General features: G+C 42.3%; 1 protein-coding gene across 1 annotated transcript; it reads right to left on the reverse strand.

The window, feature by feature from the left end:
• Positions 1-3,042: 3,042 nt before the first annotated feature.
• Positions 3,043-4,245, reverse strand: LOC123481133 (polysialoglycoprotein-like). Its single transcript, XM_045209704.1, has 4 exons — positions 4,169-4,245; positions 3,979-4,044; positions 3,679-3,762; positions 3,043-3,549 (listed from the first exon to the last, which is right to left on the reverse strand). Exons 1-4 carry the CDS (start codon positions 4,221-4,223, stop codon positions 3,338-3,340), a joined length of 417 nt encoding a protein of 138 aa, XP_045065639.1. The 5' UTR covers positions 4,224-4,245; the 3' UTR covers positions 3,043-3,337.
• Positions 4,246-16,807: the final 12,562 nt, after the last annotated feature.

Here is a 16,807-nt window from a genome sequence, read left to right on the forward strand (position 1 = left end):
GCACACACTGTATATATATTTTCTGTTCTATTTTTGACTTTATGTTTTGTTTTACCCCATATTTAAATCTGTGTTGTTGTTTTTAATCGCACTGCTTTGCTTTATCTTGGCCAGGTCGCAGTTGTAAATGAGAACTTGTTCTCAACTGGCTTACCTGGTTAAATAAATGTGAAATAAAATAAATAAAAATAAAAGGTTTTCCTCTAGAATTTTGCCTGTACTTACAGTAGCTCTATTCCATTTATTTGTATCCCCCCAAAAAATCCCTAGTTCTTGCAGATGACAAGCACACCCATAACATGATGCAGCCACCATCATGCTTGAAAATATGAAAAGTGGTACTCAGTGATGTGTTGGAATTGCCCCAAATATAACTTTATGTTCAAGACATTAAGTTAATTTCTTTGCCACATTTTTTTTTCAGTTTTACTTTAGTGCCTTATTGCAAACAGGATGCATGTTTTGGAATATTTTTTATTCTGTACAGGCTTCCTTCGTTTCACTTTGTCATTTAGGTTAGTGATATGAGGTTTTTATAGTGTTATGTCATGTCATAGCATCGTGGGGACCAGGTTAGAGTTACTAGATAATTGGCTTGGTGCCACAGAGTCTACATTCTGTTATGTCAGAGGAGATTACTGATGTTTATGATAGCATGATTGATGGACAGGATATACTGACTTGGGGTAAAGAGTAATAACATCAAAGAATGGGAGTGCTCATGATGATTACCAGATGTTCGTGGAGAGACTTGTAACAGAGTGTATACAGTCGTGGTCAAAAAGTTTTGAGAATTACACGAATAATAATTTTCACAAAGTCTGCTGCCTCAGTTTTGATGATGGCAATTTGCATATAATCCAGAATGTCATGTAGAGTGATCAGATGAATTGCAATTAATTGCAAAGTCGCTCTTTGCCATGAAAATGAACTTAATCACAAACAAAAAATGCCACTGCATTTCAGCCCTGCCACAAAAGGACCAGCTGCCATCATGTCAGTGATTCTCTCGTTAACACAGGTGAGAGTGTTGACGAAGACAAGGCCTGAGATCACTCTGTCATGCTAATTGAGTTAGAATAACAGGCTGGAAGCTTTAAAAGGAGGGTGGTGCTTGAAATCATTGTTCTTCCTCTGTTAACCATGGTTACCTGCCGTCATCATTGCTTTGCACAAAAGGGCTGCACAGGCAAGGATATTGCTGCTAGTAAGATTGCACCTAAATCAACCATTTATCGGATCATCAAGAACTTCAAGGAGAGAGGTTCAATTGTTGTGAAGGCCTCAGGGCGCCCAAGAAAGTCCAGCAAGCGCCAGGACCGTCTCCTAAAGTTGATTCAGCTGCGGTATCGGGGCACCACCAGTGCAGAGCTTGCTCAGGAATGGCAGCAGGCAGGTGTGAGTGCATCTGCACGCACAGTGAGGCGAAGACTTTTGGAGGATGGCCTGGTGTCAAGAAGGGCAGCAAAGAATCCAGAAGGCGAGGTCAGTACAGGTGCATCAAAGCTGGGACAGAGACTGAAAAACAGCTTCTATCTCAAGACCATCAGACTGTTAAACAGCCATCACTACCACATTAGAGGCTGCTGCCTATAGACTTATAGAAATCACTGGACACTAAGAAATGGAACACCATCCACTTTAATAATGTTTACATATCTTGCATTACTCATTTCATATGTGTATATACTGAATTCTATACTATTCTACTGTATCTTAGTCCATGCCGCTGTAACATCGCTTGTCCATATGTATATGTTCTTAATTAATTCCTTACTTAGATGTGTATATTGGGTATATGTTGTGAAATTGTTAGATATTACTGCACTGTCGGAGCTAGAAGCGCATGCATTTCGCTACACCCCAATAACATCTGCTAAACAGGTGTATGTGACCAATAGAATTTGATTTGCTTGTGGTTCTTGGCCCACGCAAGTCTCTTCTTATTGGTGTCCTTTAGTAGTGGTTTCTTTGCAGCAATTTGACCATGAAGGCCTGATAGACGCAGTCTCTACTGAACAGTTTGTTGAGATGCGTCTGTTACTTGAACTCTGTAGCATTTATTTGTGCGGCAATTTCTGAGGCTGGTAACTAATGAACTTATCCTCCGCAGCAGAGGTAACTCTGGGTCTTCCTTACCTGTGGCAGTCCTCATGAGAGCCAGTTTCATCACAGCGCTAGATGTTTTGACTGCACTTGAAGACACTGTCAAAGTACTTGAAATGCTCCGGATTGACTGACCTTCATGTCTGAAAGTAATGGACTGTCGTTTCTCACACCTGTTAATTGAAATGCATTCCAGCTGTCTACCTCATGAAGCTGGTTGAGAGAATGCAAAGCTGTCAAGGCAAAGGGTGGCTACTTTGAAGAATCTCAAATATATTTGGATTTGTTTTACACTTTTTTGGTTACTACATGATTCCATAGTGTTGATGTCTTCACTATTATTCACAGATTCTGCAACATCCTCATTGACATGTACCACCCCCAAACTAAGACCTCAGTTCTAAAACCCAGTAAACAAGTTACCATGGACTAGGACCCATTCGATTCTAAAAACCAAGTAGGATGCTACTAGCATACATTGACCTACACAGCAGATATCAATACCAACGTCAAATGGTAATTAAAAAATCTAGCATTTAACCTGTTTATACCCAAAGGGGTCATTGTAATAATGCTGATGCAAAAGCATGTTTATAATCATGCAATAATGTACACATCAACCCAGTTACTCAAGTCAGGTAACTGACCTCATGTCAAAGTATGAACCTACAAAAACACTGACACAAGTATTAGAGTCAAAACAAGCAAATGCAGAGCCACACACCCTGGACTACAGTACCCATGAACTCTTGCATGACTCCTAAGCACAATGTCCCGCTTCAGATTTCCATGTTTGTGGCCAATAAATCCCAGTTGCAGAGGTGAATGGTTCCTCAATAGCGTGGTCAGTAACAGAAGGCTGTTGGTCTACAGACTTTCCCACTTGTGCTGGAGACCTCAAGAGCGGAGGAGATCGTACCATACCCACTTGTTTACTTTTTGATAGTAGAGTCGTCGTCGTCAGGCGAGCCGGTAGCGGCACCAGTAGAGTCGTCGTCGTCAGGCGAGCCGGTAGCGGCACCAGTAGAGTCGTCGTCAGGCGAGCCGGTAGCGGCACCAGTAGAGTCGTCGTCGTCAGGCGAGCCGGTAGCGGCACCAGTAGAGTCGTCGTCGTCAGGCGAGCCGGTAGCGGCACCAGTAGAGTCGTCGTCGTCAGGCGAGCCGGTAGCGGCACCAGTAGAGTCGTCGTCGTCAGGCGAGCCGGTAGCGGCACCAGTAGAGTCGTGCGTCGTCAGGCGAGCCGGTAGCGGCACCAGTAGAGTCGTGCGTCGTCAGGCGAGCCGGTAGCGGCACCAGTAGAGTCGTCGTCGTCAGGCGAGCCGGTAGCGGCACCAGTAGAGTCGTCGTCGTCAGGCGAGCCGGTAGCGGCACCAGTAGAGTCGTCGTCGTCAGGCGAGCCGGTAGCGGCACCAGTAGAGTCGTCGTCATTGGTCTCCAAATACTCTGCATTACAGACCAAAACAGTTGGGCATTCTACAGGAGCATATCTGTGCTACAGTTCCATTTGATTGTGTCGCAACATTGCACACCACTCAACTCAGCACAGTTGTAAGAGTATGTTGCAGGCCTTACCTTCTCTGGCTTGTTTAGAGTCAGACACTATGGACCGGAGCAAGGCCAGGGCATGTGCCATGGAGACGTCATTTGATGCTAGCTCTGAGAAATATCGGTACACAAGCAAGTTATTACAACAGCAAAGGTTGACAATTCCTGGCTAAACATTATGAAACAAAAGGGATCCTCTGGTCTCTAAACAGTCAATATTTGACTAAAGCCAATTAACACCAAAGAGTAACGCAAACACCACCATATACAGAGACAAAGAACATTGCTACAAGGGATGGGATAAAACGTGGGGGAAAGAACGCTTACCTCCAAATCTCCTCTGTAGAGAGACTCGATCTTGCTTCTTGGACTTTCCAACAGGGGAACAACAAACTGAGGAGAGAGTTGACAGAAGAGAAGCTCACAAAACAGTAGTCACATTTTAATCCAATTTACAAAGTTAAGCATAGTTCCCAAACAAAGCCCTTCAATCCAAATAAAACATTAGTCAACCAACCATTGAAGACCCCAACAGTCAGCACAAAGAGCAGCAATCCTCTCAGAGCTCCCATGATAACAACAACAGTCTTGCTATCAACAAGTAATGTCTTCCCATGGCCTGTAAGAGGCTTATATAGGCCACTAATGACCCTTTACCTGACTCCCACCTGAAGCCAAACAAGACTTAACGATCAATTAACAAGCTTGATTGAGGTGTAACGTTCAGATAGAAATAGATCATGTAGAACAGATGTTTCTTCTTTGGAGGGCAGGCAATCCTTTATACTCTATATATTGCATTTCTATCTGCAATGTTTTACCCTTCTGGTCTCAGATCAGCAGTAGAAAGAAGTAGGCCTAATGATTTTAGGTATATTCTTCAAAGATATTAGGGGGAAATAAACACTGTACCCAAATCCACTTGTTATTATGCTCCTGGGAAATAGGTAGACCTCCACCATATACTCATTCACAGTTTTACAGCTGTGTTATATACCTTTATTTACATAGATCACATATATAAATATATATGTTAGCTGCAAGTCGTTTTGGGAAAAAATCCCAATATTTTATTATTTTTAACATAAATCATAAATGTCATATTTTCCTCCTTTGCTCTGTAGGAGTCTCGGCTGGTGGAGGTCCCTCGTATGAAGGACATTCAAGTGGATGTGACCCCAAAACTGCAGGAGAGGCTCAGCGGGGTGACAGACATCCTGTCACGGATCTCCAAGCTAGTGTCTGAGAACATGTGTGTTGTTTTTATGGATAGTCATCTCCAATCTTTTAAAATGTCTGTCTCTGTGTTTCTCCCCCGATCGCCCTCCTCTTCCCCATCCCCACCCCCTCTCTTCCCTAGGTTCTCCCCAGGATAAGTGCACCATCCTGGCTGTGGTCCCCAGTCCTGCTGCTTCATGTCACTTAGCTGGGAATAGGGTCCCAGCGAATGTATGTGGTCGTTCCTTACTTTAACATAAAACTCTCATAGATATTACCACAGTAAGTGTAAATAATAACAATTTATTCTGGGCTCTATAATTAGTAACCTGAATGATGTTCAAAATAAATCCTAAGTGTATCCTAAGACATTACAATAATGTATCGCTGTTTTAACCATAATATCTATTTAAGACAGTTATCTCGCAATTGTACAAGCAATACCATTCATGCTGAAAATAGTTTCAACATCTTTAGTTACTCATATATACTAACAATTTACTTTAAATCACTCAGTCATCTTATAAATCATAACCAAAACCAAATTACTTATCTCAACCAAATTTTGAATGACAATTCTAAGTGATTCACATTGGTCCTATCACTCAAAATTAAAACCCTCAACTTTATCACACATTACAACTGTCAGAATGTACAATTATATTAACATACCGTATATATATATCCATAATTCTATTATGACCTTCCTCATCCTGAGAATAACTACAGATAATTATCTCAATGCATTCTTCGTACTATTAATTTAGCAGTGTATATACAGTTGAAGTCGGAAGTTTACATACACCTTCGCCAAATACATTTAAACTCAGTTTTTCACAATTCATGACATTTAATCCTGGTAAAAATTCCCTGTCTTAGGTCAGTTAGGATCACCACTTTATTTTAAGAATGTGAAATGTCAGAATAATACTAGAGAGAATGATTTATTTCAGCTTTTATTTCTTTAATCACATTCCCAGTGGGTCAGAAGTTTACATACACTCAATTAGTATTTGGTAGCATTGCCTTTAAATTGTTTAACTTGGGTCAAATGTTTCGGGTAGCCTTCCACAAGCTTCCCACAATAAGTTGGGTGAATTTTGGCCCATTCCTCCTGACAAAGCTGGTGTAACTGACTCAGGTTTGTAGGCCTCCTTGCTCGCATACGCTTTTTCAGTTCTGCCCACACATTTTCTATAGGGCTTTGTGATGGCCACTCCAATACCTTGAATTTGTTGTCCTTAAGCCATTTTGCCACAACTTTGGAAGTATGCTTGGGGTCATTGTCCATTTGGAAGACCCACTTGCGACCAAGCTTTAACTTCCTGACTCATGTCTTGAGATGTTGCTTCAATATATCCACATAATTTTCCTTCCTCATGATGCCATCTATTTTGTGAAGTGCACCAGTCCCTCCTGCAGCAAAGCACCCCCACAGCATGATCCTGCCACCCCCGTGCTTCACGGTTGGGATGGTGTTCTGCGGCTTGCAAGCTATCCCCTTTTCCCTCCAAACATAACGATGGTCATTATGGCCAAACAGTTCTATTTTCGTTTCATCAGACCAGAGGACATTTCTCCAAAAAGTACAATCTTTGTCCCCATGTGCAGTTGCAAACCGTAGTCTGTCTTTTTTATGGCGGTTTTGGAGCAGTGGCTTCTTCCTTGCTGAGCGGCCTTTCAGGTTATGTTGATATAGGACTCGTTTTATTATGGATATAGATACTTTTGTACCTGTTTCCTCCAGCATCTTCACAAGGTCCTTTGCTGTTGTTCTGGAATTGATTTGCACTTTTCGCACCAAAGTATGTTCATCTCTAGGAGACAGAACGCGTCTCCTTCCTGAGCGGAATGACGGCTGCGTGGTCCCATGGTGTTTATACTTGCATACTGTTGTTTGTACAGATGAACGTGGTACCTTCAGGCATTTGGAAATTGCTCCCAAGGATCACAAAGACTTGTAGAGGTCTACCATTTTCTTCCTGAGGTCTTGGCTGATTTCTTTTGATTTTCCCATGATGTCAAGCAAAGAGGCACTGAGTTTGAAGGTAGGCCTTGAAATACATCCACAGGTACACCTCCAATTGACTCAAATGATGTCAATTAGCCTATCAGAAGCTTCTAAAGCCATGACATAATTTTCTTGAATTTTCCAAGCTGTTTAAAGGAACAGTCAACTTAGGTTATGTAAACTTCTGACCCATTGGAATTGTGATACAGTGAATTATAAGTGAAATAATCTGTCTGTAAACAATTGTTGGAAAAATTACTTGTGTCATGCACAAAGTAGATGTCCTAACCGACTTGCCAAAACTATAGTTTGTTGACAAGAAATTTGTGGAGTGGTTGAAAAACGAGTTTTAATGACTCCAACCTAAGTGTATGTAAACTTCCAACTTCAACTGTACCTCCTACCCAAATTAGCAAATTTAGATAAATCCAAATGTATTATCGACACAGCTAACCAACCCCTTCCTTCCCCGGCACTTAAATCTTCTGGCGTCTCTTCATTATCTTCTTCAGACATCTTCATAGTTCAAAATGGATTGCCCATGACAATATCCCAACTTCAGTGTCTCATCCGAGTCACCACCATCTCTACACCCCATTCTGTTTTGTCCATTTGCCAACCAGTATACCAACAACATGAGAAATGTTTTATTTGAACAGATCTCTCTCCATCCTCAATCCTCGTGGACTCCTGTGCCACTCCTGAGAAAAAAAGGCATGAGAGACAATCCGTTGATAGCTTCGATTGGCTTTTGTAGACCGGTTGCAGGTAGAAGTGGTGCTGTACAGGAACGTCTTCAACGCCTCTGATGTTCATCTTCAGCCGGTTTAGAGTTTTGTTTATTTTTTAGGTTCACAATTTTGTAGGCCCAATTATCCCTGCTATGCATCAATACACCATTTGTATTTACCTCAAGAGAAGACAGAACATAACAGTTTAGTTGAGTTCATTTCTAATCCAATAAATCAATATAAGCGTTGAATATATTAGAAATTATTATGTTTGACCAATTATTCTTAATACCAATTTCTAATATACTCCCCAATTTCTGTTAGGGAAACCCTCCACAGACAGAGAAATGACTGGTGTGAAAGTCAGGTGATTCTGGAACTTCTGGAAGATCTTGAAGTTCTTGGAGTTCTGTCCCTCCACCGAGGGAATCAGCCATATCACGTAGCTCATCAGTAGCATTCCCATTGCCATCATCTCCCATCACCTGATTCTGGTCAGCTCCAGCGTCCTCAGCTCCCTCATCTCTAGGTCGTCGGTTTCCTCGTAGTACTCTGTTGCAGTGGTTGAGATGATACCAGGTCGATCTCCCCTCTATCCGTACATCCGTTGGTGTAGCCTGGGTGACGATGTATGGTCCCTTTAGCTCTGAACCTTCTTCCGTCACTAGGGTCTCGGATCATGCAGAGTCCTTCTCCATTTATCAACATCGTTCTGTGGATTGTGTCCTTCTGGCATCGTACCAATAGGGAAGTTGAGAGTCACTGCTGCAAAGACACACAGACACAAAATAAAACAATGCTCCGCATTGGCGGTGCCATCTTCCTCCTCTGGGGTTGGAACACTCCTACAGTGGGACACATGGATGCAGGTATCTCTCTCTGCTACTTTCCCCTCCATCGATGTAGCCAGCAACACCTAGTACTGACCTCCCCACCTAGGTTTTGTCCATCTCTTACTTCTGTAATCCTTTACCGCCAGTCTCCAGGGCGCAGACAATGCTCCTATTCTCCTGCTAGGTTGGGCAGAGAAGACTTCACCCGTGGGAAGAAAGTCTTAAGAACATTGTTAGTTGAGACACCGTATGCTACTATACCCTGTCTTCTTATCAGTCAGGAGAAGCCTTGAGATTAGGAAGTGCTCATTCTTGCAGTTTATAGGTCACTAGTTTCAGAGACAGGCCTCCTCTACACACTTTCCCATAAAACATTTAATCTAACCCATAACACATTAATTACTACTGCTCATATTCTTAATACAATTAGCATATTTACCAAAAAGCCCCATGCGACCAGTACTTCCCCCCTTTGGACACATGACTCACAACGTGATTCATATGTTCAAAAAACAAAACAACGTAAACCAAAATAATAAATGAAATTAAAATGACAACCTTTGATAACACCTTAACTTAATTGTATCCCATAAGGTAATTCAAGGAATACTAAAATTGACTAGCGACAGGTGTGCCTCATTCAGGACTAGCTCTCTCACTCTGTCCTTGTCTTGGTCCGAATGATATATAGGTCTATTGCCAAATTATAAACTTCTTCATAATTATCAGTATTATAAATGACCCTCAACTCGGTATAATAAATTAACTTAAATTCCTCATCCTATGTCTCTCGGTTTTCCAGTGTGGGTGATCAAATCACACTAGAAAGTCAGGACAGAGGTCAGAGGTCATTCAAACCCTTCAAAGAAGTGTTTCATTCTATAGCAGACTAATCATTAACAACAGTCAAAACATTTCATAAATGTTGTGTATCCCAAGTGTACAGTAAGTCCTCATTACATTTCTTCTCAAAAGAAATCACGTGTTTACCCAAAACTCACTCATAGAACAAAAACTTCAGAAAATTCCATGTGTGTGCCCCTTTAAAACGTATCATCTCTAACACTTTTAAACCCCCTAAAATAAAAATAAAAACCCTATATAACCATTATGATATGTGGGTTGTGTGTGGTTATTTGAAAAACCATATTTGAAAACAACAAACAAAAATGTCCAGGCCTTATTTAATTTGGTAGCTCCCTCTTACGACCTAATCCCGATATCGTCATACTTATCAAACTGCCGAATGTAACTAACACCTCCTCCCAAGACCACATACATCTGAAAACGATAATGATAGCCCTTCCTCCTGGAAAATAAAGTTGACAAATTGTTAACATTTACTCTTAATCATCAACAAGCATGGCGATGATAATTCCACTGTCCTCCCTTAACTCATTAATCGTTTGTTTGAAATTAACTACTCCAGAAGAAGATGACAGAAACCCTCTTAAAAGATGAAAACCACTCAAGGTTCTCTGAGTTTACAATGAGTATTTTTAATTGATTACCCTTTAGACTTCATTCTTTGTAATTCTCACAATGATTATTCAACCCCATAATCGACTCCATTTGATCCCATATCAAATTATCATGGTATCGTTGCTGGATCACTGTCCAACGACATAGTAAATATCGGTTTCCCCTTAGATTGTTCCTATCACCCCTCTAAATGTAATATTTTAGTATTTCGCAAATATAATCAATTACTACGCATAAAGAATCAGTGATATTTGATCCCAAGTGTCTATTAAAAAGTTGTTTGAGATGTGATCTCCTACATCTTCCTTTAACATACATACTGTAGGTTACTTCCACCAATCCTAGAATATAAAATCCTACTCAAAACACATCAGACAATACCACGTTTTATTAAGTTGATTACACCTTCTAATATAAACCTATAAACCCTTTCCGGTAATGTAATCATCGGAACAAGTTGTATTGATGTATTAAAATATAAACCTATTGTTTAATAAATCCAGAACCTAGAAAAAATATACTACCCCATCAGCGTAATATTCAAAATTACCCCCATTGTTCAACGTACCAGAAACAGATTATCATTTTAGAATGAATTAACTGTCTACATAACTCACTGGTGTTACGCAAACTATAGAATTGAATAATAATTATAAAAAATTGTCAAAGAACGTTTCCTATTCAACTATTCAGATCTCTGCTTCACATTACCCCCGGCGTCCTTTACATCCCGATATAGCCCAGCGAGCACGATCTCTTTCACCCGCTTACTAAATCATTGCCTTAGTAAATTCTATCCACAAACCACTACTACCTAATAACATATTTGCATTCACATTACTAGAAAGCAATATTTTAATACCAGTCTACTCAAACAATCCAATTTGACATTTGTAATTTCCCAATTAACCTACTTTCCTTTTAACCAAGGAAACCCTCTACAATCTCTATTATCCTCTGTAGCTCAATTGGTAGAGCATGAGGCTTGTAACGCCAGGGTAGTGGATTCAATCCCCGGGACCACCCATACGTAAAAATGTATGCACACATGACTGTAAGTCGCTTTGGATAAAAGCGTCTGCTAAATGGCATATTATTATATTATTACCTCTGTCTTCCCATCTAACGTTACTTTAGGAGGTGACAGATTATTGTTAAATTATAGTCAAAACAAACAAAACCTATATTCACAGGGAGGCCACTTTAATTACTATGTTATCCTAGCCGCCATGGGTTGGTAGGACAATCCCTTTCGTATAATCTAATCAATGCAACCAGTGATCCATGTCAACATCATCACTGTAACAGTTTGCTTCCTTCACTACTGTTATGTGAATTATTTATCAAACTATTCTGTGTCTCTGTGAGTCTCCTAAAAGGTTGTAAATCTTTGGGGATTTAAGTAACGGACAAAGTCCCGATCTGCATAGTCAGAGATTTTTATTCATTGAGAATTCTGCCATCACAATTTCAGAGTCCATCTTTTATACTCATACGTCATACAAAAAAATCCCTCCCCTCTGTAGCGGTGTGGGATGGTGGCAATATTGCCGTCAACAAGTCGCATGCTGCCGTGTCAAAGCTTTTAAAAGAACAGAAACAACGTGCGGTTAAATTCTATAAAATGAAAATAAGGGTTACTCTTTGGAAAAGTCTCCCTCGGCGTCACCCTCCAAGCGGCACATATCAAATAACATCATAAAACATCCCCCTTCTTGCACTAAATGAAACAACATTCCATTTCTTCATGAAAAACATTTAACACAGACATAATCCAATACACTACAGCGGGCTGCAGTTTTCCACTCTAAAACTGCTCTCCTGACCATCAGTTCACATACACACATATACACACATGCATACACACATACATACACACACACACTTTCTTATCATAGCCTACTCCCTACATTCCTCAGTTATTGCCGTTCTCACACTATTTTGCACCATACTCATTAAAAAGCCTATCAGTTGCCTGTAGGCAGTTATTCTTGTCCTTTGTTGTCTGGCCTAACTCTTACTCACATTGCTAAATAGTGGCTCAATGCCATATCCTTTACTGGTCCTACACTCACACATTTCTAACACATTATACACAGTTTCAGGGTGTAATAATTAGTCATTAATAATTAATCTATCAATTCCACCCTTTGACTAAATATTACACACATACAAAATATATGTTGTTATAGAAATGAATCACACTCATTGAAGTATATAAGTTGGTTTGCATATAAAAACATTACAGGTTCATCAGGGTTACCCCATGATTAAAAGCGTAACGTTACTTTTTAGCAATGGTAACTAGTACATCATACTTAAAACAAGACTTTAATACACAAAAGATCATTACAATAACTTTTAATCTAGAGATTTATAGTTCTAGGAAAACATCCAGTCTCAAACTATCTGAATCGTCGTCGTCCTCCACCAAGCATGATAGGTCATATCCTTCATTCCTTAGGTCGGAGTCCGGGATTGGGCCGTATCTCACCATCTGTTGGGAAACCGCCTCCTCCATCGCCTTGCTCACCAACCCTCGGACACAGGGAATAAGACAACATCCACAAAGAACAAGTATACCCATAGAAGCTATAACTGCACCCAGAATAGTTACAACAATAGTTTTCCATTTACCAAATATGTTATCAAACCAACCGTTTAGGGAGCTATCAATACCAGAGTTCTCAGCCAGTTCGTTTGCCAGCGTGGTGAGTCCCTGAAGCGCTTTGGTCACGGACCCGTCCGGTGCTGTTTTGTTGGGGATGAAAGTACAGCACATAGATCCAAACAGAACACAAACTCCGCCCCGCTCAGCCAAAAGCATATCTAAAGCTATTCTATTCTGCCATGCCATTAAGCTAGTTGCCGCTGTCTGCTCAGCCAATCCCTTTATTGCATCACGAGTGTGGTTTATAAATCTTTGCTGGTTATAGTAAATATAATTTATCCAATCTACGTTTTTATTCATTGTTGACCACCAGAAAAGACTTGATTCAAACCCAGCTGCGATCTGATTCCTAGCTTTGAATTCTTCTGGAACCCCTTGAGGTACTCAATATATATCCTTTCATCAAAGGATCCCGGGAGGAGGTCCCACTTTCTACGTGACAACTCACCAGTCTCTGACACGTTTGATTGTTTGCGTATGTAGGTGAGTTCACAATCTGTTATTACCACACAACCCCCAGATGTCAGCACGGGCCTGGTTTTGGTTCCTAAAATCCTCTGGCTGCAACAAAGATGTGAGATTAGTCATGGTCTCTTTAGTTGTGTCACGATTTAAACTGAATATGAACCCAAATGCAGACAACTACACCGAGCCAGAGAAGGTTTAACAGGTTTATTTTTAAGTTAAATTGTCCAGGTTTCCAAAGATAGGGGAAGAGCAAGTCCAGGTGCCTGAAAAACAGCAGGGGCATTAGACAAACCAAAAGGCATAACCAGATACTCAAAATGTCCCAAGGGTGTGTTGAAGGCAGTCTTCCATTCATCGCCTTTACGAATGCGCACCAGGTGATACGCATTTTGTAGATCCAGTTTCGTAAAGATAGTTGCACCATGAAGGAGGGGAAAAGCAGAATTAATTAAAGGTAGAGAATATTTGTTCTTAATGGTGATTTTGTTAAGTCCACGGAAATCAATACAGGGTCTGAGGGTCTTATCCTTTTTCCCAACAAAAAAGAATCCCGCTCCTACAGGTGACGAGGAAGGACGAATAATACTTGCCGCCAAGGAGTCCCGAATGTAGTTCTCCATAGCCTCCGTCTCCGGGCGGGAGAGATTGTACAGGCGACTGTTAGGGAGAGGGGCTCCTGGCTGGAGGTCAATGGCGCAGTCGTATGGCCGGTGAGGAGGAAGAGAAGTAGCTCTGTGTTTGCAGAAGACGGATGCCAGGTCATGATACACGTCAGGGACAGCAGAGAGATCCATGGACTCCAGTGGAGGTTGAGGAACAATGCTGGCAGGGGTCTGAGCAGAACACAAACAGTTAACATGACAAAATGTGCTCCATTAAACAATTCTACCTGTCACCCAATCAATGTGTGGATTGTGTCTTTTGAGCCAGGGGATACCAAGGACCAGGGGGGTCTGTGGGCAGTCAATTATGTGAAATTGAATGTTCTCCTGATGATTACCCGACACTCTGAGACAAACAGGGACAGTCTGATGAGTAATACGGGTCAACAATTGTCCATTTAGACCCTTAGCCTGCAGCGGACGGTCCATAGGAACAGTCTCTAAATCCATTTGTTGAGCCAACTCTCGATCTAAAAAGCTTTCATCGGCACCAGAGTCAACCAGCGCACTAACAGGGAAATTCTGGGACTGCCACTGGAGGGATGCCTGGAGCAGAATGCGGGGAGAAGAGGAAGAATCCGCTGCTCGGCTCACCAAAACTTCTCCCATTAATGATGAGCCGGCCCTTTTCCCGGACGAACTGGGCAGGAAGGAACGAAATGACCAGCTTCTCCACAATACAGGCAGACACGAGCCTGAATTCGACGTGCACGCTCCTCTGAGGACAACCGTGCACGACCCACCTCCATGGCTTCGGGTTCAGTGCTCCTAGTATTGACTCGGGAAGACTCGGCCTTCTCCATAGGGAAGAGGCGGGGAGGAGTTGGTTGACGACAGACAGGTTGCTTGGAACTAACACTCCTCTCACGGCGGCGCTCCCGAATCCGATCATCCAACCTGATGGTGAGTGAAATAAGATTATCCAGCGTAGGCGATTCATCATATGACACCAATTCATCTTTCAAAGTCTCAGACAAAGCATTAATGAACACTCCTTGTAATGCCTCGTCATTCCAACCACTCACTGCCGCTAAAGTCCGAAACTCCACTGCCATCTCCGCCACACTGCGAGACCCCTGCCGAAGAGAAAACAACCGTTTAGCAGCCTCCTTGCCCCGTACGGGGTGGTCGAAAACCTTCCTCATCTCAGTGGTGAAGGCAACGTAAGAGTTGCAAACGTCCGACTGACTCTCCCAGACCGCTGATCCCCAAGAACGAGCGGAACCGCTAGTAGAGTTGATAAGGTAGGCAATACGGGATCTTTCTGAGGCGTAGGTGAGTGGCTGTTGTTCAAACACTAACGAGCATTGAGTCAAAAAATCACCACAGGTTCCCATGTTCCCGTCATAGCGCTCTGGAGCAGGAACAAAAGGCTCTCTGATCTGGGCTGGAGGAGCAGGAAAAACAGGCGGAGCGGGAGAAGGAGCAGTTTGTATGCCATGAACGGGGGGTGCAGTATTAACTTGGGTAGTAAGGGCAGACACTTGATTGGTGAGTAATTGAACCTGATTAAGCAGCATCTGACTGTTCTCAGAAATAGTCTTAAACAAAGTATCATGTTGGCCAAGTAAAATGCCCTGATTGGCTATGGCAGTCCGAATTTGAGTGAACTCTGGGGTGGTATCTGAGCTACTGTCTGCTGGGTTCATCGTTTGGTCAGATCATACTGTCACGATTTAAACTGAATATGAACCCAAATGCAGACAACTACACCGAGCCAGAGAAGGTTTAACAGGTTTATTTCAAAGTTAAATTGTCCAGGTTTCCAAAAATAGGGGAAGAGCAAGTCCAGGTCTACAGGGAGGGTAACAGATCCAGGGTTCTGAGCAGGAGTGGTACCGTAACGTCCTAGTGTCCGTGGTGAGTCCAAATGTGAGGTCCAGTAGTGGAAAGCAGGATGGTGGTGGCAGGAGTGAAGCGGAGGCAGGAGTCAGGTTCCAATAATCTGTGGCACAGGAGAAATATAAATAGAACCGGCCAAAAACACAAAGAGCGAAAACAAGCAGGTTGAGTCAGCAGCGAGACTAACATGGTCGTCTTGACTATGATCTGACGATGAGTGGCAAGTTTGACCGGGTCTTTAAGGCTGAGGTGATTATGGTGAATGAGCTGCAGCTGGAACCCTGACTCCCGCACACCAGACTTCACTCCTGCAATTAAGAACAGACAGAGGGGAGTGGGAGAGCAGAGAGAGAGAGCTACCTAGCAGCAGTAGGCCTAACAAGTTGTGACATTCTCTGTGTGGGAGCAGGAGCTAAGATGCCCTACCCTGTATCCTTTCTTACTAGTCCTAGAAAAACAATAATAAGAATCCCCTGAGACTTCAAACGGAGGTAACCTAGGTCGGGGTGACTTTGTTATCGGGGGATACAGATAGTGCTAGTTACTACAAGACTCCTTCACCACATTCCCAGGTGGCTTGAACAATTTAATCATGGAGGATAAACCTGACGGAGAGTTAAAGCCTGTCAAGGGGAACGGAGTAGTTGTTAACCTTGGTTTGGCTGTCCCACAGGCATTACAGTCCTCTTTAGACATAGTTCTTGCCGTTTACTGAATACATTCTAACCACAGGTTAGGATCCCTATACCCCGTCTCCACCTGTACTACTTCCTTCAGGTCTATAGGGTGCACTATCTTCACCACAGCCCCGGTCTCACTACCTCCCTCAGAGGGGTTTACTCTATAGGGTGCCCCAGTTGAAGAGGATATCTCACTTGTCAGGTCTGTAACCTGTTTTAGCGTAATTCGGACTTTCAGACAGTACCTACTCTTATATGGGTCGCACTGCCATTTCTGGTAATTCCCTACTTTCACAAAACTACACCTGTCCTTAAACTGTGTATGGAGATTGACATATCCCCCCCCCGCTCGGTATGAGCAACTACATAGTCCCAGGATGTACATGGTGACATACATATATATCTCCCATCCTTTACGATACTACCAGCCAGTAGTCCCCAACTCCCCAACTGGTCTGCAAAGACCTCAAAAGGTGATGTCCTTCCCTACAGTCCCTAGTACTTCCCCTTTCCCTACGTCTAGCTGTCTCCTATGCCTTCGTAGACTGTGCTCAGGTA

This window comes from Coregonus clupeaformis, chromosome 31 (assembly GCF_020615455.1).
Source record: "Coregonus clupeaformis isolate EN_2021a chromosome 31, ASM2061545v1, whole genome shotgun sequence".
NCBI lineage: Eukaryota > Metazoa > Chordata > Actinopteri > Salmoniformes > Salmonidae > Coregonus > Coregonus clupeaformis.

Coding starts and splice junctions, on each gene's coding strand:
- LOC123481133 (XM_045209704.1), bottom strand. CDS start 4,223: ATGGGAGCTCTGAGAGGATTGCTGCTCTTTGTGCTGACTGTTGGGGTC. Junction 4,045..4,168: donor GACTGTTGGGGTCTTCAATG/GTTGGTTGACTA, acceptor CTCTCTCCTCAG/TTTGTTGTTCCCCTGTTGGA. Junction 3,763..3,978: donor TCTACAGAGGAGATTTGGAG/GTAAGCGTTCTT, acceptor GATATTTCTCAG/AGCTAGCATCAAATGACGTC.